General features: G+C 40.9%; 1 protein-coding gene across 1 annotated transcript; it reads right to left on the minus strand.

Annotated features, from left to right (window-relative positions):
* Positions 1-500: 500 nt before the first annotated feature.
* On the minus strand, positions 501-27,290 carry wdr75 (WD repeat domain 75). The gene is made up of 21 exons (XM_033023784.1): positions 27,152-27,290; positions 22,458-22,587; positions 21,112-21,177; positions 20,933-21,020; positions 19,540-19,664; positions 18,161-18,231; positions 17,929-18,045; positions 17,076-17,164; positions 16,083-16,241; positions 13,511-13,570; positions 12,552-12,667; positions 11,101-11,276; positions 10,094-10,254; positions 8,734-8,914; positions 7,800-7,894; positions 7,611-7,706; positions 6,163-6,332; positions 6,008-6,067; positions 4,123-4,254; positions 3,931-4,022; positions 501-814 (listed from the first exon to the last, which is right to left on the minus strand). The coding sequence occupies exons 1-21, from the start codon at positions 27,268-27,270 to the stop codon at positions 610-612; spliced, it is 2,508 nt and encodes an 835-aa protein (XP_032879675.1). The 5' UTR covers positions 27,271-27,290; the 3' UTR covers positions 501-609.

A 27,290-nucleotide genomic window follows, 5' to 3' on the forward strand; every position in this document is an offset into this window, starting at 1 on the left:
CAGTGCAAAGCCCCCGCGCCGGTGCAATGGGCGGGGAGCTGGAGAGGGGAGGGAAGGGGTCACACACATGGCCGGGAAGCAGAGGGGTGTAGGTGGGGTGAAACTGAAAGGAGCGACAATCTGCTGCTGCCTGCCCGCTGAGTTAAAAAGTTCCCACACAAGACTCACGATACACTGTGTATCGCGAGTCTACCGTGGGAACTTTTTAACTCAGCGGGCAGGCAGCAGCAGATTGTCAATTATTAACCCTCTCGCGCAATATACCCTCACCTTCTCTTTTATGAATGGGGATTTAGTTCCCCTTTCTTTGAGGACCGACCGGAGGTTCCGCTGTCACCTCTGCGGGCCGCCCTCGGTGAACGTCTTCAAGGACCTTTCTTCAAGGACCGAAAAAATGTCCTCTATTCGGAGCATTTCGTTATTTGGAATTTCGGATAAAAGGTTGTGCACCTGTACTGCCTCTTCCATGTGGTTTGATTACAAGAAACACAAATGGTATATTTTCTTTAAAACAAAACTTTATAGTTACTCATATGCAAATATGTTTAAAAAATATTTAATACAAAATTGCATTTCTTCTGACTGCCAGCCAAAATCAATTTCTCCAGTCTATACTGCAAATAGCCAGCTGTAATTAGTCCTCTGTAGCTTTTTCAGTTCTTTCTCCTCAGATTTGGTCAGTTTCGGTAACAGTTCCTCTGACGAATACACTTTTTTCACTTCTTGCTCATCTTCGATAAGATTCATCTCGATGTCAGATTCATCTTCATCTTTTTCACTCTCTATTTCCACCTCCTCTTGTTTTTCATTTGTGCTGGTGTGAAAGATCATAAAGAAAGAGAAATATTAGATTCTCCTTTTTCCATTGAATATTTAGGGTGGAAGGTAGAATATATTACTTCAACCGGAGGCCAGTGCACCACAAATGTTTTAAAAAACAGCAATTTTCAGAAAATCAAGAAATCGAAGATGCTTGAAATCTGAAGTAAAAAGTGTTGGAAATCTATTTTGATAACAGTTTTAATAATGATTTGCAAATCTTTCATTGTACAAAATAAATGAAGATATGACCAAATAAATCGATTGAGTAATAAGAAAAATTAACAGCACATAAATAAATGGTCACTTTGTCTGTGGTTTAGCTTTAGAGATACAGCATGGAAACAGGCCCTTCCTCCACCGTCCAAGTGGACCATCAATCACCCATTCACACTAATTCTATGTTATCACACTTCCGACACACCAGAGGCAATTTGCTGAGGCTAATTATCATACAAACCAGCACATCTTTTGGATGTGGGAGGAAACCAGGGGACTCGGAGCAAACCCACGTTCTGGTCTATTTCTGAGCTCCTGCCTTATAAATTCCAACCTACTTTAATCAACATCAATTAATTTGTCTCTAACCCGTTCCAGTTTCAGCTGTGAAAAACATTTGTAACCTAGAACTCGGTTCTTTATCAGTTTTAAAATTACTGTCTATTTATGTTCTCTTTTCTTACCTTTGCAGTATTTCCCATAACCCCCCCCCCCCTCCCTTCTACCCACCAACTCTTGCCACAGTTCTACTTTCCACTCCCCATCTTCTTTTCTTATAAGGTTCCACCATTTCCACCCCTTTTTCTTCTCCACTCATTACCTCTTGTCTTGGTTATTATCTCCACCCTTCTCTCCTTCTAACTCATCTGCCAACCAACCTGTTTACTTGGATCCACTTTTCACTAGTCCCACCCCTTTCCCCATACTTCTTTCTCCCCTCTACTCCATTACCCTAAATAAGGGCCTTGATCCAAATTGTCTCCTGTATATTTCCCTCCACAGATGCTGGCTAACCAGCTGAGTTTTTTTCCAGCAGTTTAAAAAAACAAGTCTTTGTTGGCTTCCTTCTAATTCTCCTAATGCGATTAACAAAAAAATAGCTCATCGACCAAGAAAATACTTCCATTTGTGAACTTAATTTAACACCTGCACATCCTTTTCCTCCCTTCATTATCTCTACTGCTGTCCCAATCATAATATATTTGGCAACTTTAGATCGGTTTATAGCTGGATTCAGACTCCACCTCCTTGTAAATATCCTAAATCGTAAATATGTAAATATCCTAAATATGTAAATATCCTAATATCCTAAATATCCTAAATCGTGCAAGAACAATGTTTACTCTGCAGGTGAAATTGAGAATATTCTTATAATTTACTTATTCACTGCTTTTTTAAAAAAAAACAATAGCCCCAGACTTTTAATTTAATTTTACATGAACCGCTGAGTAGCTTAACAAAACAGATCTTATTGTAGTCCTTTTATTTGGGTTTCTTTGGTTCCTAACAATTGCTCCCCTTTTGTTTCTGCTCACAATACTTTATTTCCTTTTCCTGTCCCTCGTGAGGTCTTAAGTAACATAATTGCTGACAGTGCAGGACAGATTCACTGTTTTTCTAGCACTATCTGGGAAATGCATCAATCTAATTCACCGACTCAAGAATGCACTGAGTGAAAGGTGCAGGGTGATATATGCAAATATGTTTAAAAAATATTTAATACATTTCTGAATGTTAATTTATATGGCAGAAATAGAAAGAAAGAACAAGGGAAACTCCCATCAACTTTAAAAACTGTCAGTTCATCTAATTTATTGAACAGAGATGAATCTTACACACAAAAATGCATGAGCACATACAAGTCATGTGTAATTTGTCCTCCCTTATCTGATGGGGAAAGAAGTGGAGAGGCTACAAATTCCCAGCAGAGCCACTCTTTAGAGAAGTGATCACACAGTGATTCCATTTGTCCTGATGACATTGCACAGTGGTTTGGAAACTGGAGCTCGAGGCATAAGATTTATTTCCCCCAGCTATCCCCCACAATTGGTTGTCAAAAAGTGCAGCAGGATCTTGATCGGTTGGCCAGGTGGGCTGAGGAATGGTGGATGGAATTTAATACAGAGAAATGTGAGGTGTTACATATTGGAAAGTCTAACATGGGCAGGAATACACATTGAATGCTGCGGCTCTGGGAAGTGTTGTAGAGCAGAGGGATCTAGGAGTGCATGTACATAGCTCCTTGAAGGTGGGTCAAAGGTAGATGGGATGGTCAAAAAGGCTTTTGGCATATTGGCCTTCATCAGTCAGAGTATTAAGTATAGAAGTCACGCAGCAGTTATACAAGACGTTGGTGAGGCCACATTTAGAATATTGTGTTCAGTTCTGGGCACCATGTTATAGGAAAGATGTTGTCAAGTTGGAAAATGTGCAGAGAAAATTTACAAGGATGCTGCCAGGACTCGAAGATCTGAGCAATAGGGAGAGGTTGAGCAGGCTGGGACTATTCCTTGGAGCGCAGGAGGACAAGGGGTGATCTTATAGAGGTGTGTAAAATCATGAGCGGAATAGATCGGGTAGACGCACAGAGCCACTTGCCCAGAGTAGTGGAATCAAGAACCAGAGGGCCTAGGTTTAAGGTGAAGGGGGAAAGATTTCATAGGAATCAGGGGGGTAACTTTTTCACACAAAGGGTAGTGAGTGTATGGAACGATCTTCTGGAGGAGGTAGTTGAGGCAGGGATTATCACAACGTTTAAGAAGAAATCAGGCAGGTACATGGATAGGACAGGTTTAGAGGGGAATGGGCCAAACGCAGGCAAGTTGGACTAGAGTCATTGAGTGATACAGCGTGCAAACAGGCCCTTCGGCCCAACGCGCACACCGGCCAACATGTCCCAGCTACACTAGTCCCACCTGCCCGCGTTTGGTCCATATCCCTCCAAACCCGTCCTATCCATGCACCTGTCTAACTGTTTCTTGAACATTGGGATAGTCCCTGCCTCAACTACCAAAATTGAACATTTGAAAAAAAACTCTAATGATTTTTTTGGGCTGCCAACTCCAGATGTAGGCGTGCAAACAAAACTGAAATATCAATTCATAATCTTACCTTTCGCCCATTTTAGGAATCAGTAACGAATTCATAAACATTAAACAGAGAAATGAAGCATTTGGCAGAACGTGAGCTGGTGTATGAAGCATCTGAAGAAAAACAACACGTGTTGTTAATTAAGCTTTCTGTCAAAGATGTTAAATAAGTTTACAATCCCATATTTGTAATGCAGATCATTCAATTAATTACCTCATTAATTGTAGCCGATCCTTCAGGCAGTGCGGTTCGTTCTCCTTCTAACCCAGATTTTTCTCGTTGTTGCCTGTGCTTTCCCAGCAACACATGGAATGGAGTCATGGGAGCATTTTCGTCCGTCGCCAGCTAGAAGCAAATTGAATTTTGTTACAATATTGATGATGTGCAACTTTCCAGAGTCATATTCTTGTCAGAATTAGATAATTCAACAGTACTTGAAAACATTTTTTATTTTTCGAATAGAACTACCAATGTTAAAAAACTTAGTACAAAAAGTTTGTGGACAAAGTTAAAACACATAGAATTGGGGGTTAAACCAGTGTGGATTGAGAGGTGGTTAACAGATAGGAAACAGAAATAGAATACAACCTATGACGAGGAGCAAATAAAAGCTTGTTGATAAAATGAGAATGTAACTAGTGATGAGAAGATGATGATGGAGACAAGCTAAGTGAATGAACAACTTTGTGACAGATACATCAGGAGGTGCAACTCCAGAGCCAATAAGGTCATGGGAGACCCCTTCCACCCCTGCAACAGACTGTTCCAGCTGCTACGTTCAGGAAAACGCCTCAGTTGCCATGCAGTGAGAACGGAGAGGTTGAGAAGGAGTTTCTTCCCAGAGGCCATAAGGACTGTAAACTCCTATCTCACCAGGGACTAACTTTACTGTACCAATTTACTGCTTTTAAAAAAAAATTGCTGTTTTTTTTCCCTTTTTCCTTCCGCCCACAATATTTAATATGTAAAAGAATATGTGATTCTGTTCCATTCTGTTTGTAGTTTGTCTGGTTGTTTGTTATTTTGCACAAAGTCCGCGAGCATTGCCACTTTTCATTTCACTGCACATCTCGTATGTGTATGTGACGAATAAACTTGACTTGACTACATTGTTGAAAAATTGGAAATGTTGGTGCTCAGAGAGATTTGTACATAAATTATTGGAAGTTTAAATGCAGGTTCATTGAGCAAGTAAATGGCATGTTGGCTTTATTGTAAGGGGAATTGAATACATGTATAAGAAATAATACAAGACTTTGGTGAGACCAAAAGTACACATTATATTCCTGTATGATCACTTCACCCATATAAAGTTACACTAGTTTTAGTGGATTTCCAACTAAGATGCACTGTACTTGTTCTTGGGATATTGGTTGAGATTTCCAGTATGGTTCAGCAGTCACTGCAGGATGGAAGTTTTCCCTTGGTAAAGAGACTAGAAATAGGGCTCAAAGGGTGGGCCTTTATGGATAAAGATAAAGAAAATTTAGAATCTTTAAGAAGCCTCTACCCCAGCGAATTGTGGGCCCAGTCATTGATTTCAGAGGCCGATAAGCTTCTAGATATTAGAATCGAAGTATGTGAAAACAGGACAGGAAAATTGTGTTATTAGAATAACAGCCATGGTCGTGTTGAATAATGAAGCAAGGCCATGCTAATTGCTCCACAACTGGCCCTATATGAAAATGCTCTTCTGTAATTGTATCAAATAAATTATATTTATTTTGGCTCAAGGTTAAATTAAATAGGTGTATTTAATTTTGCTTGTTTCCAAGCGTATAGTGCGTTATAATCTTTGAAAGATATGTATTTAATTTTTAATAATAGAATTGAAGCTTCGTGCCTGACTTAGCTTGTGGCATGGCTTCATTGATCACAGTAGCATTTATGCAGGACTGACAATTTTCAAAGCACCAGTTGCTCACGGCCTTCTGATCAGGCCAGTGGATGTTTATACCATGTGAGAGTTGCGGTAAGATACAGTTTAGATTAGTGACAAATGCCGGTGGCCAAGATATTTAATGGTAACCTTAGGCCATCCTATCAAAATGAACGTTACTTCCTTTGATCATATTGGTGTTAACCACATGGTAGGTACCTGCTTGCTGGATAACGTTAGTCTCTCTTCTACTGGTTTTGTACTGAATGTCATCAAATCCTGCAAGGGGAAATCAAGATATTGAACAAAGCATTAATTACTTGATAAATTAGCCGTGCTTGGTTATTTTACTAGTCTTTAATTGCATGCTTTACCTGTGAATCTGTGAGGAAGTAGAGCTGTGATCTGGCCAACCACTGCTGGCTATCTGAATTGCAATCCTCAGCCAGTTCTCTTGGAACAAAGAGAGCCCACCTGACTTGAACATCACACACATTCTTCTGCATGTACACAGGCCGTGGCTCGTTAGGCTTAAAAACAAACACTAAAAAGATAACCAAAATTCAGACATTCAGAAGTAGGCCATTTGGCCCTTCGAGCCAGCACCGCCATTCAATATGATCATGACTGCATCTAAAATCAGTACCCCGTTCCTGCTTTCCCCCCCATATCCCTTGATTCCTTCAGCACTAAGCTAAATTTAACTCTCTCTTGAAAACATCCAGTGAATTGGCCTCCACTGCCTTCTGTGGCAGAGAATTCCACAGATTCACAACTCTATGGATGAAGATTTTCTTCCTCATCTCAGGCCTAAATGGCCTACCCCATATTCTTAAACTGTGACCCCTGGTTTTGGACTCCCCCAACATCGGAATTTTTTTTTCTGCATCTAGCCTGTCCAATCCTTTAAGAATTTTATATGTCTGATGAACTTGTTGACTTCAATTGAGATGCAAGGCCATGAGAGACTATCATAAACATGAGCACTTTCAACTACATTTTGAAAACTACAATAGTTCAAAAAATTAGTTGAATGCTTCTGAGTATAAGAAGTATTCCATTTTCATAAACAGCTCTGATAGTAGGCTTTAGCAGAAATTAGACAGCCAATTTATTTTAAGCAGTTTTACAGGTAGGCTGGGGCTTCTTCTGCCTTGTGTTCTGCCAAGTGATGCCATTAATGCCACAGGCTCTGGCAGTTTCTTCCTCATGTTGAGCCAGGGGAACTGTCCAACGTAATTGGAAACCTTCTTCCTCAGTCAGGAGTATACAATTCAGACCAATGGATTGAGATATTGGTCAGGGTACTGAGTACAGGAGTTGGAATGTCATGTTACAGCTAAATAAAGTTTATAAATTCATCACAAGCACAATTAGGGTGAATAGTCAAATTCTTTACTCCAGGGTAGGGGAGTCATAAATGAGAGGGCATAGGTTTAAGGTAAGAAGCGAAAGATTTGAAAGGAACTCAAAGGACATTCTTTTAACACAGAGGGTGGTGCATACATGGAAAGAGCTGCTGGAGGAAGTGGTAGAGGTGGATATAGTTACAACATTTAAAGACACTTGGAAAGGCCTGGTAAGGTCTCAAGAACAGGGATATGGGCCAGACACAGGCCAGTGGGACAAGCTCTTAGGCAACTTGGCCAGTATGGATGAGTTAGGCTGAAGGGCCCATTCTGTGTTGTACAGCTCTACGACTAAATGAAAAAGGCAACGTGACCAGAAATGCATGAACCGCACGATCTTTTCAAATGCCAAATTAATTTATTAGTTTGCGCTAATTTAATAAATAGTCGATGCAAATGACCACTATACTTACAGTCTGTGCATCTGTGAAATTCAGAGAAAACAGCAACATTCTCAGAGAGAGGATCAACCTGCAATGCCTTTACATTCAGCTGAGCACTCCATTCCACTGTAAAGCAAAGGACCATTTAACCAGCAACTCACAACATGCTCGATAATTGTAAACTAAGCAACTGTTGGTGATAGAAAGGTTCATACTCACAGCTGCAACACAGAAGGTTCCAGCAACAGAGAAACCCATTATCAGTTGTAGCAAGGAGGTACTTTGAACAACTAAATCTTCCAAAGGCCAGATGTCTGAAAGGATAAAATGAAACAATAATGACCTCAACTTATGTTTTATTAAATATTTATCATAATAAAGGAACTGTTATTAAATTATCAAAAGCATGCTTGAAAAGCACGTGGAATTTAATAAAATGCTTGGAATGGGTTTTTTCATTGATCATTAAATCTGCCTTGGTCATTAGCACATATACCTAACTCAAGCACGATGCACAATATTAATGAGTATAAGTAGTCATTAATCCATTTATACAACTGTTCCTTCCCAAGAATCCAAAAGTATTAATATGTCCAATATACACTTCAGTTTTAAGTATTCAAAGTAAAAAAAGTGTTTTTTCCTCTGGGCTTTCAGAAATGAAGCTTTGCTTCACTCTGTGTTTTACAAAAATAAAAGCTTTTGCAGAAAATAATGACCAGATTTTGACACTCCTGGATATCAATGTAAATAGACACAGAATGCTGGAATAACTCAGCAGGACAGGCAGCATCACTGGATAGGAGAAATAGGTGATGTTTTGTGAACCGAAATGTCACCCATTCCTTCTCTCCAGAGATGCTGTCTGTCCCACTGAGCTATTCCAGCATTTTGTGTCTATCCTCAGTGTAAATCAGCATCTGCAGGTTCCTTCTTACAGATAGCAATGTAAATATGGCCACTGTAGAGTGCCACCAACTGGTTGGAATTTACACAACTTTCTTTAATTAATGGAACATTTGACCGCAATATGCAAAGAGTGAAACATTATTTCTGAAATTTGAGCCAAGGAACAAATGCAGCTGCAACACCAGGCATTGATTTAATCAGTAAACATGTTGCCACGTTGCAAATAACGGCTTGTAATATTTACCGTATCTTGCCAGGTGGTTGACAGAAAGTACATTTCAGGTCCCAAGTATCTGCATCCCACAGAGTAACGATTTGTTCAAAACTGACAGCAAGCAGGGAACTATCCTCGGAGAAACTACAATTTGTGGCCTGCAGGTTATGATACGTCCCCACGAAGTCACACGTCCAGCATATACTTTCTCCTGGAAAATAATTTTCAGGGTGTACGATAAGAACAAACTATGGAAACATACCCTCTGATCTTTAAATATTGCGCTACAAATATGGAAATTCATATGTCAACAATATATTGCAATTTAATATCACTCACGGTATTTTTTAATGAAAATTAAACTACAAAACAGATATATGACCTTCCTTCGCCAATAATGATCAAAGTGTGTAATTAACTAAGGACAAGGTAGGTCATACGATTTCAATGGGTGGCTTAGCGATAGAGTTGCTGTCTTACAGCGCCAGAATCCCGGGTTTGATCCCGACTGTGGGTGCTGTCTGTACAGTTAGTACGTTCTCCCTGTGATCTACGTAGGTTTTCTCCAGGATTTCTGGTTATCTCCAACATTCCAAAGACTTGGGTTTGTAGGCTTCAGTAAAAAATTATAAATTGTCCCTAGAGTGTAGGATAGTGTTAGTGTGCAGGGATCGCTGGTCGGTTCGGACTCAGTGGGCCGAAGGGCCTGTATCCATGCTGTATCTTTAAACTAAACTAAAAACACTAAATCGGGTTCACGTTTTATTTAACAACATTTTCTAAGCATTGCCAAATTGGTTAAATCTTACTTTTTTTCATGGCTTCAATGCCTCAAAATGTGAAGCAATGCAATAGCACCTTCTACTGTTGAATCTGTGGCTTTTACAAAGCATTCCTGATGTTCTCCTGATGTTAAAGTGGCCAACTTCATAAAATATCATTAGTGCAAGTGCAGGTATTATCTTCATAAGTCATTGTAAATTAGTTAAACGTGGGTTACCATCAAAATGATACAATCTTTTTAAATCGACCACTGCATTAGGATATACAAATTGTTTGTCCATGTTACACTACTTAGTAGACAACCAGACTTGAAGATAACTTATCTCCAAAGGTAAGATGGCTTTACATTTGGTTCTCTTTTACATTTATTTTAGATTTGATATCATAGATTGATCAAGAACAAATATTTCTATAAAATTTCCTTTTTAGTTACATGCAGCTCCTAAATCTTAGCAAATCATGGTCAGATGTGTGGTTTAAAATGTAATGCTCCCAACACTACGACAATCAAACTTCATAATATAGATCAAATGGAAAACATCCATTTCAAAGAAGACCGAGTCAGCTGTTTTAAGAATGAGAGCGCAGCATCAGAGAGAAAACTTACTGTATATATCCGAATCATCCCCCAGAATCCAGACTTTAAATTGGCAGTCCAGGCCAGCCGTTACCAACGTAGGTGGACTTCTGGAATCATTGAAATTTCCAAAGCATAGGGCTACAATGTGGTTTTCATGTGGCATGCAAATTGTGGTATTTAGGACGAAACTATAGAAAGGAGAGAAATATTAAATCAGATTGGATACAGGCCTAGGAGGAATTGGGTCACAGAATGATTTTCTTTTTGTTTACATGACATACATTTGAGATTAATATGTGTACATGCAATGAGAAATTGCCAACATCAAAAGGGTTAGTGTGTTTTTACAGTAGCAGGCAGAATGACAAGAGGATAACGCAAATTAGTGTGAACTACGGATAGAAAGATATCCAATGCCATTTTCAACTGCACATTTCTGCTGACCTCATACCATAAAGAAAAATAATTTAAATAGAATGAAGAATGCTACAAAAGGACTATTTAAAGGGGTTGTGATAAATGCTGCTTGCTGGTATAATAAAGAGCCTCGGGGGGGGGGGGGGGGGGGGGGCTTTCCTGTACTTAACCATTTTGAAAAAATAACTATTCTTTGACACTAGAGTATAAATAAAGTTCAGAGGGCCACTAAAACCTCTTGCAACCAGAATTCACCACCTCGTTATGCTGTCTTTAAATTGTGCTCTACACATCAGGTCCTTTGCTGAGATACATTAAGGATGGACAAATGCCATAATTGAATACCAAACAATTGGCTTCCACAACATCCGTGGTAAACCTCGGCTTCAAGGTCTCCTTGTTGTCAAGCAAAAAATGTAAAAGGTAATTTATAATAGCTAGAGCTAAATAATTATATCTACGTTCATGTTTTCTGGTATTGTCAGAAAAATAGGTAAAGCAATTGCATGTTTACAATAGTGATAAATAAAGAAATCCTCAATCCAGGATCAATCCTTCATTCAAGACAAAATGAGTTTCAACATTTCAATTTTGGACCAGATTCTGGGAAACCTCACCTCTGGTTTTCCTCATTATAGATCCAAAGCTTCATCCGCAGCTCAATTTCAGATTCATCAACCATTCTTTCTTCCACAGTAGCTAACCATGTACCATGAAAGTCAAATGCTGCCTTGACTATCTTGATCTGGTTTAGCCCCGATTGGTTAATGTATTCCTGCTGCACAATGTCTAGCTGTGAAATTAAGCAATACAAAATTACTATACTGAATTTTAGTAAATGATTAACATTTTTATATTTAGTAAGTGCCTAGGAATCTGTTTGTTAGCACCAAAGATGCACGTTACCAATTAACTTTACCAATAGAGGCCTATACAACATTAAAAAATGTGGAGGAGATAAAAGGGGAAACGTCATCGGTCCATTCCCTACATAGATGCTCCCTGACCCACAGAGTTCCTTGAATGATTTGTTTTGCTTCTTTAGAAGCTACTTGGGATTGCAATGCTTGAAGCTTATTGAGTACTACCAAGCTAATCTACAATTTGTATCTAATCAAGGGCAATATAAAACATCTTAAATTATGTAAATTCCATAACTCAGTAACCGCTTCAAAACTCAAGCATTATTGAAATCTTTAGACTATTAAAAATATCACATTCATATATCAGCTTAACGTCAACTGCACTAAATCTACAATCATGCAATTTATGTTTCAGAACACACTTATGTACAAATCATAACTGTCATGTAACCATTAGGGGTGGCACGATGGCACAGTGGTAGAGTTGCTGCCTTACAGCACCAGCGACCTGGGTTCGATCCTGATCACGGGAGCAGTCTGTATGGAGTTTGTACGTTCTTCCTGTGACCTGCGTGGGTTTTCTCCAGATGTTCCGGTTTTCTCCCACACTCTAAAGACGTATGGGTTTGTAGCTTAATTGGATTCAGTTAAATTGTAAATTGTCCCTAGCATGTGTAGGACAGTGTTGATGTGCAGGGATCGCAGATCGGCGCGGACTGTGGCCAAAGGGCCTGTTTTCGTGCTGTATCTCTAAACTAAACCCATTATTTGACTTAAAAAGAATTATCATACATCTCTTAAAGCTACCTAGAATGTGACACACACATTTTTGAAACACAATTACTTTAAATGCATGTCCTTTATTTAGAAAAAAACAAATTCATAGACAGCAAGTCGGGAAACTAAACAATGGAAATTTCATACAGTAAATCATTGTCCACCACTGTCACAGCCAATAGAACTAATTTTAAGTGCGAAAGGGCACAAAGTACTGGAGTACCTGAGGCAGCATCTCTGGAGAACATGGATAGGTGATGTTTCATGCCGAGACCTTCAAAAGATGCTGCCTGACTTGCCGAGTTATTCCAGCACTTTGTATCCTTTTGCGCATCAACCAGCATCTGTAGTTCTTTGTCTCTGCATTACTTAACATGCGACAGCTTGATTCTTAAAAAGTGTGATGGTTACATGACTGCATCACTTACATTGTATAACTGCTTGTCAGTCTGAAGTGAGTAAAACTGCAAATGCCCTGGTTTTCCATTTAGAACCAAAGCTTTGCTCCTTGGGTCAATCATCATACCAGTCGAAACATCCTGACCTATGAAAGAGATTTAAAAAATCAGCATTAATGAAATTATAGCATGAAGAAATCTTATATACTTAAAACTCTGATCGTGTGTGTGTGCGCGCGCGCGCGATCGCAACTCGAAAAAACGACGCACTAACGGTAAAACTTTCACATATTCTGATAGAAATTTATCCCCTAAAGTACGAAATCGCCTTATCTGAAAATTTCGAGCTTTATTTCTCGAGTTATTAATGAAAATGTTCACAAATCAGAAATAACTTTGAAAATAAACGAGATGGCCTCGCTGATGACGTCACATTGGGTCTGCTCCGCGCGTCCTGCTGCGCTGTGGTCCACACGCTGCGAGTGACATCATCACCGCCCCCCCCCCCCCGACTCGCAGTCTTTTGGTCGCCGACCGTGGCTGTCCGCCCCGCCTGTTCAGCGTCCGCCCTGCTCGCCGAGTTCAAGTCCGCCCTCTACCTCTCTCTGTCCCCCCCCCCTCTCTCTGCCCTCTCCCCCCCTTTCTGTCTCTGCCCCTCCTCTCTCTGTCTGTCCCCCCCCTCACTCTCTAGACGCGCCTGCAAGTTAGGGGCTATGTGTGAGTGGATAGGGTGGGGATGGGGTAAAAGGAGCAAATGAATAATATTAATATCATATCAAGGGGGGTGGTTAGTGTGTGTGTGTGTGTGTGTGGGGGGGGGGGGTGGTTAGTGTGCGTGTGTGGAGCGTGGCTAGTGCGTATGTGACGCCGCAGGCGTGGCTAGTGCGTATGTGACGCCGCAGGCCACCCCCCCTTCCCGCAACTGCGCGTTTAGAGGACGGGACCCAATGGGTCCCACTTGGTCTAGTAATTTATATAAATATACATACCTTTAACCAAACCTTGAATTATAGCAGAACGCTCCAGATTGCTTTTGATAATCACTATTTCTAAAAGGAAAAAAAAATCAAAATGTAAATTTAAAATAAATCTACAATTCATACAAAGAACTGGGCAGTCAGTGAGCTTTGGAAATAATATAAGAAATAATATAAGAAAGTTGGGAATGTATGAAAATATCAAGGAGAATTCTGTGGGAGAATTCTTTGTAATTGTGATTCTGAAACTTTCGAGCTCTTAATCCCCCTTTCCTCATGGTTTTTTCTACAACACAAAGTTTTTCCCAAAGCATCTATGGCATTATAGGGTTCCCTGTAGCTCAACATTGATGGGGAGCTTCAGAATGCCATGAATTGAAAAATTCTGGAGAACTGAGACCCACGTTTACTGAGAATCCCTTCCCCAAATGCAATCACTGCCAAGTTGGCAGACAAATGTTTTGGACAAATAAATCATGCTTTCAGTTTAGCTTAGAGATAGGGAATGGAAATAGGCTCTTCACCCCATCGAGTCCACACCGACCACCTTTTCTCACTAGTTGCATGTTATCCCACTTTTGCATCTACTCCCTACGTATTAATTCCACTCAGACAGCACCCGATGTTAGGATCAAACCTGGGCCGCCGACGCTGTGAGGTGGCAACTCTACCAGCTGTGCTACTATGCTGCTCAAATAAAGCCTTCTTGTAAAATATGTTTGGCAGTGAACACAACTGCCTAAACACAATATTTTACATTCAGAGCTCTGAACACATTGAAGGGAAAGAGAGCAATCACTGCTCACAGTCATATGGCCTAGTTGATGACTGTTCTTCACTGAGCAGCATCACAGAATAACTGGCCCACCACAGTGCTGAAATTTAAAGCAATCATTGGGCGAGGGGGTACAACAGCATTAATTTGCCAGTAGCGTGGCGGAGATATTATATCGAGTAAGAAAACCTGTTGTGGAATGCAAGCACTTTACATTTTGATGAAAGAAGTTGGAAAGTAGTTGTCCACAAAAGACGATATTTACATTTACATACTTTCTTACATTTAACATGAATGACCAACGGTGATGAAACAAACTACAGAGCGGAGGTGCAGAACCTGGCGGACTGGTGCTCACGTAGCAACTTGTCACTAAACACCTCCAAGACTAAGGAGCTGATTATCGACTTCAGGGGGTCACAGAAGGGGGAATACGCCCCAATCTCCATCTACGGGGACAGTGTGGAGAGAGTGTCCAGCTTTAAGTTTCTGGGCACTCACATCTCAGAGGACCTCACATGGTCCACCAACACCGCTGCGTTGGTCAAAAAGGCACAGCAACGACTGTTCTTTCTGAGAACATTGAAAAGGACTGCTCTGCCCCAACAGCTGCTGACAACCTTCTACCGCTGCACGACAGAGAACATACTATCGTATGGCATCTCAGTGTGGTATCTCAGCTGCACGAGGCGGAGAGGAGAGCTCTTCAGCGCGTCATCCACAGAGCGCAGAAGATCATTGGGACACCGCTACCAGCCTTGGAGGGCATCTACCGCACAAGGTGCCTCAGGAAGGCCGTCAGCATTCACAAAGACTCCTCACACCCTTGTAATGGACTGTTGGAACTACTTCCTTCCGGCAGACGTTACAAGGCCTTCTACGCCCGCACCTCCAGACTCAGGAACAGCTTCTTTCCCAGAGCTATAGCTGCTCTGAACCGGCCCTGCTGAGTGCCCCCCACCCCCACGGACTGTCTCTCTCGGATGGTCACATCGCACAGACACATCAGCACTTTAATTTGTTTTGACTATTTTACTGTTGTAATGTTCATTGTACAAACCATGTTCTCGGGGTATCTAAACCTAAATTTTAGTAGTTACTTAAGTTATGATGTTGGATGGAAGCTGCATACCCAAATCTCGTTGCACTTATGTGCAATGACAATAAAATATATTATTATTATTATTATTATTATTATTATCTAGAATTCAACAAAAACAAAACTGTTGGTGAAATTGTGAAGTAAAACCAATGAATGCTGAAAAAAAAAAATCAAAGGATTGGGCAGCAGCAGTGGAGAGAAAAACAGAGATGATTTATCAGGTCTGTTAACCTTTCATCAACCCTGAAAGGTCAGTGAATGACATTAACTGTTTTTCATCCCACTGATAGTGCCCGGCCTATACGTATACTTTCAGCCCTTTGTTACTTCAGAAATCCAGCTACAACATTTTCAAGTTTTAAAAAATCTGCCCAATAGGCATGTTAATCGTGAAAGCAAAAAAAAAAAAAAGGCATTTTGACCGTGTGGCCTTGTTTTAAACATGTGTGCAAAATATTTTCAATTAAATGGAGTGTTATGTCGCATTATAAAAGGGTTACAATCAAAATATATCTGTGAGTCTCAAGATAAAAATTCCAGTCAAGGGCAAACAGCAAAATATTAACAATAACCCAAATACAAATATAGCATATCCAATGCTACTATTTTAAAACTTGGCAAATTGACGAATTTCAAGAATTTGTTTGTCAATATTGTACGCAAAAGTTTTCAATTTTACGTATACACAATAAATTAGAGGTTCTTACTATTATCACTATGGGATGTAGAATGGAAGAAACCATCAGGAGAGGTTGCAATGTGTTCAATGGCCTCTCCAAGTCGAGGCAGGAAGTCTTTATTTGCTTCAGATCCAAACCGCCACTGAACTAACACAGATTCTATTCCACCACTTAGCAAATTGGTACCTATCAAAACAAATGCAACAAGAAAACCAATTGGATGAGAACAACTTCTGCAAGCCTTTTACAAATAACTACCATGGGAAAAAAATCACACTGCAACAAAACATCCCACAAAATTATAAATAAGGAAATAAGGATTCATGTCACATCCCACATTCCATGCAGCTTCTTCTGCCTTTCAAAAACATGTCATTCTTAGGGACAAGCAGGCTTGTCCCTAAGAACATAATTGGGCTTCGATATACTTTCAAGGACGAACTGGTCAACAGGGAACAGTATCTTCCACTTTGCAGATGAGCTTCTTGCTGACTTTCGCACTAAAACAAAGAGCTTCAAGATAAGCTGGAGGCCAGGGACAGTGCATGACCTACTGCAATTAAGTTGAACAGGGTATAGAAATGATTCACCAGGACTTGCGGGCTTGAGTTATAGGGAGTGGCTGGAACCTATTTTCGTTGGAACTTACAGGGCTGAGGAGTGACTTTATTAAGGCACGATCTTTTTTTCCCCCGGAGAGAGGATTCAAAATTCTGAAAGCTCAGACTTAAGATGAGAGGTTAGAGATTTAAGAAGGACCTCATGATCAAATTTTCACTCAGATGAGTTGTCTGTATCTGGGATGATCTACCAGAAAAATCTATAGAAGCAGATACAATGAGTTTCAAATGACATTTGGACAGATGTATGGATAGGATGGGGCTAGGAGGATAAGGTCCAAACGTGGGCAAATGGGATTTGTTCAGAATGCCACCTTGGTCGGCATAGACAAGGTGAGCTAAAGGGCACGTTTCCATGCTGTACAACTCTGACTTAATCTATTTGAACTATTTTTCTTACCTTCTGTGGAGAAGACCAAGTCATTCACAGCTTCGTAGTGCCAATGCTGTGATGAGTATGTATACTCCTTTTTGTGGGTGAATTTCCACCTGTGAATTATAAAATAGAGTCAAGCAAGTTCAAAAAACATTTATTCTGTTGAAAGAAGAGGAATCTAAATTTTAAATAATATATACTCTTGGTATATTATACCGAATAAAGAAAAAAAAAAAACAACATTTTGAAGCTGGAACAGTTCAGCTTGTAGCAAGTGTGCATCACAAATGACCCGATTATTCATATGAACAATATTTTAAAATGCATCATCATAATATAAAATGTCTGGCTATTCTTTGATTCACATCACTAGTATTATGGGCCATTTGGTGAAATGCAGTCCAGTTCTGAAGACTTGCACACCGTAATAATATATTCAGCAGGCCAGAATACTGCAGGCTAGATTTACAGTCTGAACAAAATTAGATATTTTAAGGTTCTTAAAAGTCACATTGATTGCAAATTTAAGAATTCAACTTCAAATCACATCTGTTCACCAGTTTCAAAGAAAATGTTTTGACATATGCAACTTACCCAAGTTCCTGTATGGTTAAAGCCATTTGCCAGTAAAACTTAGGGCAAAATCAGTAATGGCGCACATAATAAACTCTATTTTCTTACACACTTTTGCTAATGCACAAAGAAAGATGCAATAACGTATTCCTCTGCATGCTATGTATAACAAAATCAAAAATAAAAGTTCTGATTTCATCATGCACAAAGAATGGCCCATAACAAATAGCAGATACCAAAAGCAGGTCCAGTTGCATGCAGGTTCTCAAAAATTAACAAACTCCATGTAATAAAAATGCCTTACCAGAGACGGATTTTGCCATCTTGGTGACCTGTTGCTATGCAGTCTTCCTTTGGATGACACGTTACGCACGTGAATGCATTATTAGATCCTTTGGTTTGTTTGAAACTCAAGGGAAACCTTAAAACAGAGCATAATTATTTTGCTTTCATCTGCAAACACTGTTTTGCAAATTAGCAACAGCGTGTTAAAAATAATACGTTTGCAAAGTCATGTAATATGAATTAAGGGTTACCTGAAGGACTTTTTCTTCTTGAAGAAAAACACTTGGAGCTCAAGTGTTTTAACAGAAGCAACATATTTGCCCTGTGAATTAGAATAACCTTCTTTAAATAAAGTAATTCATAAAACAAAATGCTTTCATAAATTTCAGGATCTGGGCCTTACTCATTTTCTGCCCCTATCTTGGAGAAGGTGGCAGCAGGATGGGTCTCTTGATTCCCTGCAATCTTGCTGATGACCCTGTTTGCGTTGAGTATACCAGGATTTAGACATCAAAGACGAAATAGCAGTGATATATTTCCAAATCAAAGTGGAGTGCAACCTGGAGGAGAATCTGATAACGATGGCATTCCAAGGTGCCTCCTACCCTCACTCATCTTGGCGGTCTTGGGTTCAGGAGATGTTATTTCATCAGTCTGAGCAAGCAGCTGCACTGCATTTAGTATATGGTATACACTGCAGCAACTGTGCATCGTGGTGGAGGAACAAATGTTACGGGTGACTATCAATATGCTAATCAAACTGGATTCTTTGTCCAGTGGAGCATGGTGCATTTTTGTGTGTTGTTTGTGCTGTACTGGCCCAGGCAAGTGGAGCATGCTCCTGACTCGTGCCATATAGGCAAGTGTTGCTCCAGGGCACCCAGATGCTCTTTTGGCCATTGTTTTTATGCAACTACTTCAGTTGAATTTCGGGTTAGTAGTGACCAGCAGGATATTGAGGGCGGTCAGACTCTCACTTTCTAGAAATTTTTGCCCGAGACATTTATGGCACAATGATATATCTCATTTTTCAGCCAGTCTCCCAACTGTCTGAGTCATGCTGCATGCAGGCATGAACCGCTTCAGTTGTTAAAGACTTGCAAAATGAAAGTGAACATTATGCAATCAGCCAACATTTACATTCACACCAGCTTAAAGAAAATTTGTTGTTCAAAACCTACCATGTAAAATTGGCTTTGACATTTATGATATTTTAACATCACTGCAGCCACCTCAATAAATAACCAGATCTGTACCAAAGGTACAAGAACTGCCAATACTGTATTTTGCCTTACTTTGCAGCTCACTGCCCAGCCCCAAGCCACTGCAGATCTCATAATTCACTCACAGTAAACAGTAAATGGAGTTAAATCTTCCTACATTGTTCGGTTTGCGAAATGCTTTCATATCAGAAAAAGCAGCATCATAAATTATACTTTTCCACTCCTCACAAATAAAAATCAGACTATTTTACAATTAAATGCAAATGTCACTGTATAAAGATTACCATCAGAACAACACAAATCATAAACTGCTACACATTTTAAAAACTTTGATGTACTATTTTGAAAAATATTTTAAATTGCATAATAGGTAACACTTTTTCAAGTGGACAATTAAAGGGTTGTACCTCTCTTCCAAAAGCTGTTGATTTTTGTGATTGACAGACATCTTCCAAAATGACAGTGAAATCTTGTGCATCAACTTCTTGAGCAGTTGACTTGGGCAGTTTGATGGACACCAATTGAAATAATCCTACACAATACAGATTGCAGTTCAATCATTTAGTACACCGCTCGAGGTGAACTTTCCAATACAACACTGCACATCAAAACGTTTACCTTCAAAATACCTCCCCATTGACGAGTACAGTTAAATTATTTGCAAACAGATACAAAGTCTTATTTGATCAAAGCAGGTTGCTAAATTAAAATAGATTAAAAGACTCAAAACTAAAAGAGACTTTAATGTACATTCTAAATGCATACATGATACCAGTTATAAAATTGTTTGACTGATGCAAGGGGACCACAATCTTTTACAGCAAAGTGAGGGGTTGATTGAACTCTTCCAAACTCGCTACTCTTGCTTTCTGAGGTCGCGGTTATTTTTACAGTCTCCAAAGTGCTGTCATGCTCAATGCCACATCGGTCCAGTGAGACAGAGTAGCTTGTGAGCATCAACTAGTTCTCAAGACAAAATTTACCTTGATCACTTTGAGATAGTTTACCAGCATCAAAGTACCAAAGATTAGAGACATATCAGAAGGATTTAAACAAGTAAATTAACATTTCGTAAAATGTCAAAAATGTACCAGACGCCCAGAAATGAATGAGTAATCATCAAAACAAACTAACTGCATTTATATTTTCAATTAAGGTCTGAGGATACAGGTATACATGTATCCATGTATACATACATCCAACCTAGCTCACGACACTTGCCCTCAAACTCAGCAATGAGTTCAGCACCAGTTGTCCCAATTCACAGCCCGTGTCTGAATTCTGCATTGCAATGCATATGCACTGGAGTCAAGATAAAGTTGTTTCATTGTTTAAATTTATTGGGTTAAATATAATTGTACATACATTAACCCTTGTTATTACAGACCTCTATAACGGATTACGATTATAGCGGACTGTCTTAGAACACAGGCTGCTTGTTACACTGTATAGGTTATTGAAATTGACATGGCATTAAAATTGACAAGCAATTGCTCAGATCAACACAACTCTATTAAACAATGTTACAAACAGCCTTGCAGTAACAAAAATACATTTTTAGCAGTTAAAAATAACGTTGTGCCTGAAAGCAACTCATCATTTCAGTGTGACCACTAAGTGCGCGGAGCAAATCCCTCACTTTATTATAGCAGATAATCGACAAATAATGGTGTCCATTCCCCCCTCCCCCCCACGGTCTGTTATAGTGTTTACTGTAATTGTGTTTAGAGCTACATGTATAGTACAATAAGCAAGAAAATAAATCTATTTTCAGAAATAATTTTCAATTGTTTCTGTTACCTTTGTCTCTTGGAACAATAGCAAAGACGGTGTTTTCATCACCAGCAGGGGTGTATAAAGCTAGTAGTTTAACATTCACTGAAAATGTCTAGATGGGAGAGAAAACGTAGTTTAAACAAGGCATGTTGACAAAATAAAACGATTCTTAATTCTATCGTTCATAATGCTGCACCACTTACCTTCATTAAGATTCCATCAGTGAAGTCCCAAAGCTTAATGGTGCCATCCAACGATGCAGAGTATAGCTGCCAACAAATCAATCATTAGCTACAAATTTAAAGGACAATCAATCTCTACAAAAGATTTATGTTCACAGATTTTTCAGGTCGGGGGGAGTTCCCCCTGCCACGGGTACCATGTAATCCCGTGCTACCTGCTCCATGGTCGGATAGTCGGCGACTAAACTGTCTCCCCCACCTGGTTTGCCAGGTGAGGAGGGGGCTGTGGGCCCCCAGCAGGACCAAAAACAAGACCTGTCAAAGGGCAGATGAGCTCCTAGCGAGCCAACGGCCATCCACACTTCAGTAGAAGTTGCGATCACTGTCATACACGGCATTGTAAGGCACCGTGCCCGTTGATGTTTTCAACGATGATGATGATGATGTGTTTGGCACTAACATCCTGATATTTTAAGAGACTTTTTTTTTTAAAACAGCCTTGCAGAATTTGTGTAATTTCTGTATAATTTAAGTATTTATGATGTCTGTTTATGTGCCCGTGATGCTGCTGCAGATGAGATTTTCATAACGCTGTGCCTCACTGTATTTGAGCATATAACATATACTCAACTTGACGACTGTGGTTTAAAAAGGAGAGAATATTTACAAGTAATTAATTACCTATTTCATACACAAATAATGCTCTCAAAGATCAAACTATCTATTGATAATTTATTTCAGGTAAATAACTTTTAATCACAACACTATCTTGGTTAACTGGATAGCATTGGGACATGTTCCAATTATCCCTTCCCTTTATATTAATTGGCCTCATAGCCATATGTTGTGTGAGCAATGACAAATGTTGCTGAATAGCCTTTGGTCATTGCTTTTCATCATGTCATGTGAGCTAAATAAAGGTAGGTTCAATAATTTGTCCTGCATCTTTTGCTTATAAAGATGATTTTCTGGAATTAGAAGTCGCAACTAAATGTTAGCCAAATTTGGTCATCAGATAAGGTATTGCTGAGGGAGGTCATCGTGTGCAAATAGATCATTGGAGTTCTTGTCCTGTGTATGTGACTACAGTTCATTCAGTACTACCTTGACTGTAAAGGACATTGGGATATTCCAAATGGAACTTAAGCATAGCCACAGTTAAGTCTTTTGTTTCATTTTTAGCCAAATTACCTGTAGCTAAAAACTTGAATTCGTTTCTCGGGTTTTCCACATCCCATGTAAAATGATCAAACCTTCCATGTAATTCAAGTGCTACATAAAATGCACTATATACTGTTTTTCTATTCTGTGTTTTGTTTTTTCGGCGTTGTAACGAATAGTTAATCGCAAACAAAAAACTTCCTTACCTGCAAATGATTTTGAGGATTAAGCTGAATGCCTGTAACTAGATCCTTATGACCTTGTAATACATGTATACATTCCTCTGTGGCAGTACTATATATTTTCACATGGTCTCCTGATGCACAAAACAAATATCTGCAAAATGAAAAAAATGTTTTTTTTAAACTTGGAAAAGATTGATAAACCAATGTTCCAGTCATCTCTTCTGTTTCAACTTTTTCATATTCACGTAACTATATATCATGTCATGCCATGATTACAATCACTGAAGTGAAAAGGCAAAGATACTTTTAACACATTAATACAGAATGTTCACAGTCATTTTCTGTGCAGTAAGATAGTTCACACTCTACCAATGCTTTAGGAAACATCTTCAAACCATTCTTCAGAAAAAATGCAGAAAGATTTACAAGGATATTGCAATGATTCAAGAGCCTGGGCTATAAGGAGAGATCGAGCAGGCAGGACTTTATTCTTTGAAGCCAAGGAAGTTGAGAGGGTGAATGCACAAAGTATTTTACTCAGAGTGGGGGAATCAAGAATCATGGGACATAAGTTTAAGGCAAGAGGGGCAAGATTTGATGGTAACCTGAGGGGCCACTTTTTCACTCTGAAGCTGGCGGGTACATGGAACGAGCTGACAGAAAAAGTAGTTGTGGCAGTTACTGTAATAGCCTTTAAAAGACTCTTGGAGATCGAACTAGCTTAAATGGGGGATATTGGTCGGGTGGGCCAAATGGCCCATTTCCTTGCTGTGCAAGTATGACCAACGTAAAAATGTTTATAGAAGCAGAAAAATAACATCATACAGAAACAATAAGAACTATTCTTGCATATAGTATATGTATTTAATATAGAAATCGGCATACACTGCTCTGTAGAGGGTGAAAATTTAACACAAAGTTTATTCGCAACAATGGCAGAATATTGGCGGCCATGTAAGTTTAAAAGGTAAGTTTTGAAATTGACGGAGAACACAGCAGAGCCAAAGGCCTTTTATGGATAAATTCCAGACAAAGATCCATTCCTCTGTTAATTACCACGAGTTTGGCGAAGAAAAAAGCATGCATAGAAATGAAGGAATTAGAGGATGTTGAAGTGGTTGGAAAGCTGGAATAGAGCGAGGAGCGATCTCGGAGTCATTTAATATGTGTATTGAGACTTTAAATTCAGTCTTTGAGTGAGTTGGGAATATAAGTAGAAATCAGAAAGCACATAGGCGAGAGAATGTATGTAGGAAGGAACTGCAGATGCTGGTTTATATCGAAGATGGACACAAAATGCTTGAGTAACTCAGGCAACATCTCTGGAGAGAAGGAATGGGTGATATTTTTGATCGAGACCAGACCTGAGAGAGAGAAAACATAGCAGGGAGTTCAGATCCAAATTGAGATGACTGCAGTTTGAACTGCTTGTTCTGGGACTGAGTGTGCAGATTCCAGACTCCTCAACCAGAAAAAAACCCTTTTTTTAAAAAAAAGTATCAATGAGATTGCTTCGCAATTCCTCTGAACTCAACAGGTTTAGTGTACTCAATCTTGCCTCACAAGGCAAACTTGTTACCCCTGGAACTGGTCCAGTGAACCTCTGTCACATTCCCTCCATGGGAATAATGTATTTTATTTCAGATAATGAAACGAAAACTGTACAAATATTCTAGGTGCAGATCCACTACCACCCCATATAATTGCAGCAAGTTACCTTTACTCACATCCTCATATTCTGTTATGACTTAATCTGAGAATATAATTTCCCCTTCCTTATCACTTGATGTACCTGTGTTCGCCTTCAGTGCCTTGAAACAAGGATACCCAGGTCTCTCTGAATATCACCATTATCCACTCTATCATTTAAAATAGTTAATGCATTTTGTCAATCAAGGTCAGTAATTAGGCTACAAGGCCGTTCACTCCCTCCTTTTGGAAAATCTGACCACGCTGCCATTTTCCTGCTGCCGGAGTATAAACAACGGATAGTACGGGAAGCGGCAGTGACGAGGGACGTAAAGCAGTGGTCCGACCAGTCAGAGGCCATGCTGCAAGATGTACTGAGCGATGTCGACTGGAATATGTTCCAAGCAAGTTCCAGAGACGTCAGTGAGTTCGCAGAAGCGGTCACGGACTTCATTGCAACAATAGCCGATAACATAGTCCCCACGGTAAGGGTTAGCATCTTTCCTAATCAAAAATCCTGGGTGGACAGGTCCATTCGCGTTGCCTTGAATGCTCGCACCGCTGCTTACAACTCTGGCCTGGCATCCGGAAATATGGACGACTACAAGGTGGAGTCCTACCGACTGTGAAGGGCGGTGGACGCAAAAAGGAGGTACACGGACAGGATGGAGTCGCAGGACACCAGACACCTCTGGCTGGGGCTACGGACTATAACTAACTACCGGCGCAGCCCCCCCCCCCCCTCAACCGGAAGTGCCGGCACCTCCCTAACTGATGACCTAAACTCTTTCTACGCACGATACGAGACGGGCAACCTCACCCCCAGCTCGCCGGCTAACAACAACACCGCCAGTGCGCTGGCTAGCGAGGCTGGAGGGAGGTCCACCGCTGGGGATGTGCACACATTCTCGCTGTCCGAGCATGACATGAGGAGAGCTCTGACACGTGTGAACATGAGGAAAGCTGTAGGCCCAGATGGTATATCTGGGCGAGTACTTAAGACTTTTGCTACTCAGCTAGCTCCAGTGCTCACTACAATATTCAACCTCACCCTGGCAAGGTCCGTGGTCCCTGCCCACTTCAAAAGATCCTTCATTGTACCTGTACCAAAGAATGCCTCTCCAGCCTGCTTGAATGACTACCGACCGGTGGCCCTCACCTCGGAAGTCATGAAATGCTTCGAGAGGCTGGTCAAGAACCACATCTGCGCCTTCCTCCCTCGCAACATGGACCCGCTACAGTTCGCATACCGTCCGAACAGAACCACGGACGATGCGGTCTCCCAGGTTCTGCACACCGCTCTCTCACCTTGACAGCCAGAAGGGGGGCTATGTGAGGATGCCGTTGATTGACTTCAGTTCAGCATTCAATACAATAGTCCCCACCAGACTTGCTGAGAAGCTGCGGGAACTAGGGCTAAACACTCCCCTGTGTGCCTGGGTCCTGAACTTTCTCACCGCCAGGCCCCAGGTAGTCAAGATGGGAGGAAATACATCAAACACCCTCACCCTGAACACAGTATCCCCCCCAGGGTTGCGTCCTCAGCCCCTTACTGTACTCCCTGTACACAAATGACTGTGTGGCCAGGTTCAGCTCCAACTCTATAATCAAGTTTGCTGATGACACTGTGGTGGTGGGCCTGATCTCCGATAGCAATGAGAAGGCCTACCGGGAGGAGGTGGCTGATCTGGCACTCCTCTTGAATGTCATAAAAACTAAGGAGCTGATTGTGGACTTTAGAAGGGCACAACATCCGAGGACATATACGCCACTGGAGATAAATGGGGCTACTGTGGATAGGGTGAGCTGCTTTAAATACCTGGGAGTCCACATCACAGAGGATTTGACATGGACATCACACGCTGCCGCACTGGTGAGTAAGGCAAGGCAGTGCCTTTACCACCTCAGGCAGCTGAGGAAATTCAGAGTCTCTGAGAATCCTTCAGTGCTTCTACTCAGGGGCTGTAGAAAGCATCTTGTCTGGCAACATCACAATCTGGTTTGGGAACTGCTCTGCCCAGGAAAAGAAGGCTCTGCAGAGAGTAGTGCGTTCGGCCAAACGCACTATGGGAACTACACTCGCCCCCTGCAGGAACTATATATCAGAAGGTGCAGATCCAGAGCCAGCAACATTATGGGAGACCCCTTCCACTCCAGCAACGGACTGTTCCAGCTGCTACGGCCAGGCAAGCGTCTCCGCTGTCATGCTGTGAAAACAGAGAGGATGAGATGGAGTTTCTTCCCACAGGCCATTTGGACTGTAAACTCTTATCTCACCAGGGACTAATTTACTGTACCAATTTGCTGTTGTGTTGTGTCTTATTAAAATTGCTGGGTTTTTCTTTCTTTCTTCTTTCTCTAATATATAAATATTGATTCTGTTCTATAGTTTTTTTTGCACAATTCACAGGCATTGCCACTTTCATTTCACTGCACATCTTGTATGTGTAAGTGACAAATAAACTTGACTTGAGAATGGGATTGAGAGGGAAAGATAGACCAGCCATGATTGAAAGATAGACCAGCCATGATGGGCTGAATGGCCTAATTCTGCTCATATAACCCTACTTCAGACCCCCCCCCCCTCCCCAGCAGATACACACAAACTGCTGGAGTAACTCAGCGGGACAGGCAGCATCTCCTGAGAAGGAATGGGTGGCGTTTTGGATTTGAGACCCTTCAGACCTGAGAGAGAGGGAGAGATGGGATACACCACAGGGAGTTCAGATCTACATTAAGATGACTGCAGTTTGAACTGCTTATTCTGCGACTGAGTGGACAGATTCCAGACTCCTCAACCACCGCGGGAGGGATCCTCCTCCTCCTCCCAGCATCGAGCCTGGCAGACAGAACCTGAGAGAAGTTTTAACGTTTCAATGAGATGATTTCTCAATTCTCCAGACGTTAAGAGGGGTTTGGTGCAGGGAGACCCAGGCTGAAGGTGGCGGGTCTGAGCTCCACGTGGCTGCAGGAGCGGAGAGGACCGGTCCGGACCCTCCCTCCCTCCCTCCCGCTCACTCACTCACCTGCTGTCCGTGGAGAAGACGGGCCTGCAGGAGGTGATCCTGCTGCCGCCGTGGTGGACCAGGCGCACCGACGGCATCGCGGCGGCGGCAACGGCACCGGGACAGGCCGCTTCCTCCATCTTGCCTGAACTTACACCCC

Source organism: Amblyraja radiata, chromosome 7 (assembly GCF_010909765.2).
Source record: "Amblyraja radiata isolate CabotCenter1 chromosome 7, sAmbRad1.1.pri, whole genome shotgun sequence".
In the NCBI taxonomy this organism is placed as follows: Eukaryota; Metazoa; Chordata; class Chondrichthyes; order Rajiformes; family Rajidae; genus Amblyraja; species Amblyraja radiata.